The sequence below is a fragment of the Poecilia formosa genome, unplaced genomic scaffold, assembly GCF_000485575.1.
Source record: "Poecilia formosa unplaced genomic scaffold, Poecilia_formosa-5.1.2 Scaffold200, whole genome shotgun sequence".
NCBI lineage: Eukaryota > Metazoa > Chordata > Actinopteri > Cyprinodontiformes > Poeciliidae > Poecilia > Poecilia formosa.
Genome location: NW_006800139.1, coordinates 890,756 through 894,197, shown reverse-complemented (window position 1 = coordinate 894,197; position 3,442 = coordinate 890,756). Strand labels below are relative to the sequence as shown.

The following is a 3,442-nucleotide window of genomic DNA, read 5'->3' as shown; positions in this document are numbered from 1 at the left end:
TTTTGAATGAAGTTTGAATTAATAACATCTTTGAACTTTGTGATAGGACTTCAGGTTTGTTTTGTTGCCATAGAAACGAGTGATCAAGATTATGTCAGAAAAAAAAAGATAAAAAATTATCAAATTTTATTGCAATCTAAACTGAGCACATTTGTCAGAGAAAGATAGAAAATGCAGAATATCTTGAAGGGAAAGTATTTTTCAAAGTTAGCCTTGTTTCAGAGCTAAATCATGTTTTGATTCAAATATGTTTGTCGGAAGCCCAAAATTTGAACTGGTGATCCATTCTGTAACTCAACTGGAAAGTCTGCTGAGTTATTTTCATGAAATCATAAAGTTCTGATGCTATTTTCGATGATTTTGACATGTTTGGTTGTGGTCCTGATGTGCTCTGTGGTCTGGAGCTTTGAGGCTCCTGAGGAGAAGAAGGATGTGTTTTCCAGCACGGCCTGTCCTGCTTTCCTGACCTTCACTAATGCTGCTTTCATAGCCGGGGTGACCGTGGAGCTGCCATGCCACTGCAAACCGGAGGAGGTAACCCAAACACAACCTACGTCCCATTTACTGGTCCAGCCACAAGTTTACATTGACTTATCAAGGACTTTATTAGTGACAATAAATATGATTTTTATCTGGTGCTCAGTTTGTTAGGCCATACATCAGAGAAATATCTTTTTATTAAAATATCTCTTTTCCCCATCATATGTTATTTTTGACAGCTGTTTGAGTTAAGACTGTGTTGTTTACTAGTCAGAATCTGTCCTGTGTTCAAAATTATGTAATGAAAACAACTAGGCAATAAGTAATTTGCAGTTTCCGTGGCGTCCTTTAATGGATGAACATGGTTGCTTGGTTACTAACTAAAAGGGTTTTTGTAATAATTCAATTTTCCATTTTTTCCTTCTGGAAACAGGATAAAACCTTAATCAACTTGAGGTTTTAGCCTCACTTGGAGGCTGAACCAAAGTGACAGTAAAAGGTTCAGCTACCTGAACAGCATCTTTTATCAAGAGCCTACATTCCCCCATTATCCTCCTCATTGTTTTTGTTTCAGGTCCAATCAGTTGTCTGGTTCTTCAGAAAACACTGGAGCAGCTTTGATGAGACCAGAGCCCTGACAGATAACCATGGCAACAAGCTGCTGGACACAAGTCAGGTCCCTCACAGCAGTGACCTGCGGAGTCGATTCTCCATCAGGATGTTCAGTTTGCTGATATTCATAGCGGGACCTGAAGACTCCGGCCTCTACATCTGCGGCTCCGCACATAAAGACTTCTTCTATGGTTACGACCTGGACATTCAGGAAGCTCCAGCGCTCAGATCCCCCCCCAGGTTAGGAGACAGACTCAAAAACTTTGTTATGACATTGTAATAATCAATGATAACTCTCTGATTTGGTGCCTTCAGGGTCTCTACAGAAAGTAGAAAGAAGAAGAGACATAGAAGCAGTTTCGTCGTCTATTCCCACCCGATGTACAAGGTTTTCATTAGCTACCGGTCCTGGTCAGTGTGCGACCGCTGTGGCGCTCCAGGTGAGCAGGTCCGTATCGGACTCTGCTACGTTTACTCCCGTTTCCTGCATGTGCGCTACAGACTGGCCAATCAGACAGTGGCTTCCTGTGGCTCAGAAGGAGTCCCTGTGTCATTCAGCCGCATAAACCAGGAGCCCAAGGTAGAAATCAGAAGCTGCCAAGTCACATGCCCACCTGAACCTTCCCCACCCTCAAAGCTGACCGCTTTGATGGCGTTTCTTGGGTACAGGTAAGGATGTGAGTCTGAAAATATAGTTTTAGGCGGCCACACTAAGCTGCCTGAGGAATAATTCAGAAACAATGTTGGGTTTAGTTTCAGGGGTGAAAGTAGTTTTAAATTCTTGGAGCTACTATGACAAAAGTGTATGTTGTATGTGCTGATGAATTTTTTTGCAAAGCGATAAAAGCTGGTAGCTCTTGAATTGCTAGAAAATAAAGCTGTATTTCTCTCAGCTCACTGGCTGCAATGTTGACACCTTGAGATGCTATGAGACCTAAATTCTGAACATCATGGCATGGAGTGCATCCCAGTTTTCCATGTCTCACATATAACCATTCATTTTAGCTTTTAAACTGGTTATATTGATCCTGTGTCCAGACAGAGGGATAATCAGTAGCCCAGCATCATGACCTGTTTGTTCTGAAAATCCTGCAGCTTCATCTTCCTAACATGGCGCCTCCTCACCCTGACTCTCATACTGACAGGAGGAACCACAGAGCTCTGTTAGGTTAAAGCTCATCGTCTGAAGTTGGGATATTTTTCCTCCAACAGGTTCCACAGGAATCACCTCAAACCAGATGTTGGACTGGATTTTATTTCACTGTCATTTGTGAATGTTAGAGCCTCATTTTCATCAGTGGAGCGATAAAGGTTGAAAAAGGTTATTATTTTGGACAAAATCTCATCAACATCAATATTTCCACTAAATAGGAGGAAAAAAAAAAGATGGAGGAAAAGCCTCTCAGACTCTGAGCTCAAAGCGAGATGCCAGAGAGCAATAAAAGTATATATTTTAATATTAGACAATTAATTTAATTTCACATAATTATCGCGGTAGAAGCTATTTGTTTGTTAAATAATGTTACATATTTACCGTTTGTTGTAAATGACGTAATACTCACAGACGAACGAGATAATAAATCCAAGTTTGTGTTTATTGTTCTAATGAGCCACAGCAAAGCTAAACAAAGGTAAAACAACCCGAACAGGCATCAACTCTAAACCACTTGCAGCTTTTTACTCTCTCTCTCTCTCTCTCTCTCTCTCTTTGTCGTTTAAGCACACCCGTTGCCATGGTAACCTCCTGCTCTCCAAGCCGACCAGAGTTTACGTTAGAAACATAACATTCAGTCCGTCACGATATTAGGTTTACAGGCTTAATATTTATTTTGCGATTATTAATAAGCCTCTCATGAACACAGCGGTGGTTGATTAGTTAATTTTAAACTCCTGCTCTGCTCGTTATTTTGGAAATGGAACCGAAACGCACAGAATTGCGCAACACCTTGTTGAAACAATAATTACTGAGATTGTTGGGTCATTAATTTGAACACATTTTGTTGATTTTTTTTTTTTGTTGTTGTTGTTCTATAGTAAAGTTACAAACGTTGTGATAAGCCAATCAGAGGAGGACGCTGGCCTCAGCCTCCTGGCGGCGTTCAGTTTGTCTCCTAATCCTGAGATCGACTCAAAACCTTCCGCGATCCACGTATCGCACCGCTGCTCTGGCAAAGCACGAACAGTTCAGAAACAATATGAAATGAGAAAAAAAGCTATTTATTAACTGATTAAGTCGTGTTTTAGATTGTTCTCGAAAAACTAATCAGCAGATAGCCGCTCCCCTCTCTTGCAGGTACTGCGTACTCCATATTTTAGGGGTATGCAGTAGATATATAGAACAATTTATATA

At 40.7% G+C, this 3,442-nt stretch overlaps 1 protein-coding gene across 1 annotated transcript in view; it reads left to right on the top strand.

Moving 5' to 3' along the window:
• The first annotated feature begins 274 nt into the window (after positions 1-274).
• Positions 275-3,442, top strand: part of LOC103148225 (Ig-like V-type domain-containing protein FAM187A) — an 8,849-nt gene continuing 5,681 nt past the window's right edge. The window contains exons 1-3 of the mRNA XM_007566899.2: positions 275-534; positions 1,055-1,332; positions 1,408-1,761. Of these exons, the coding sequence (XP_007566961.2) occupies positions 343-534; positions 1,055-1,332; positions 1,408-1,761 (824 nt within the window). The 5' untranslated portion in view covers positions 275-342. The remainder of the gene's footprint in view (positions 535-1,054; positions 1,333-1,407; positions 1,762-3,442) is intronic.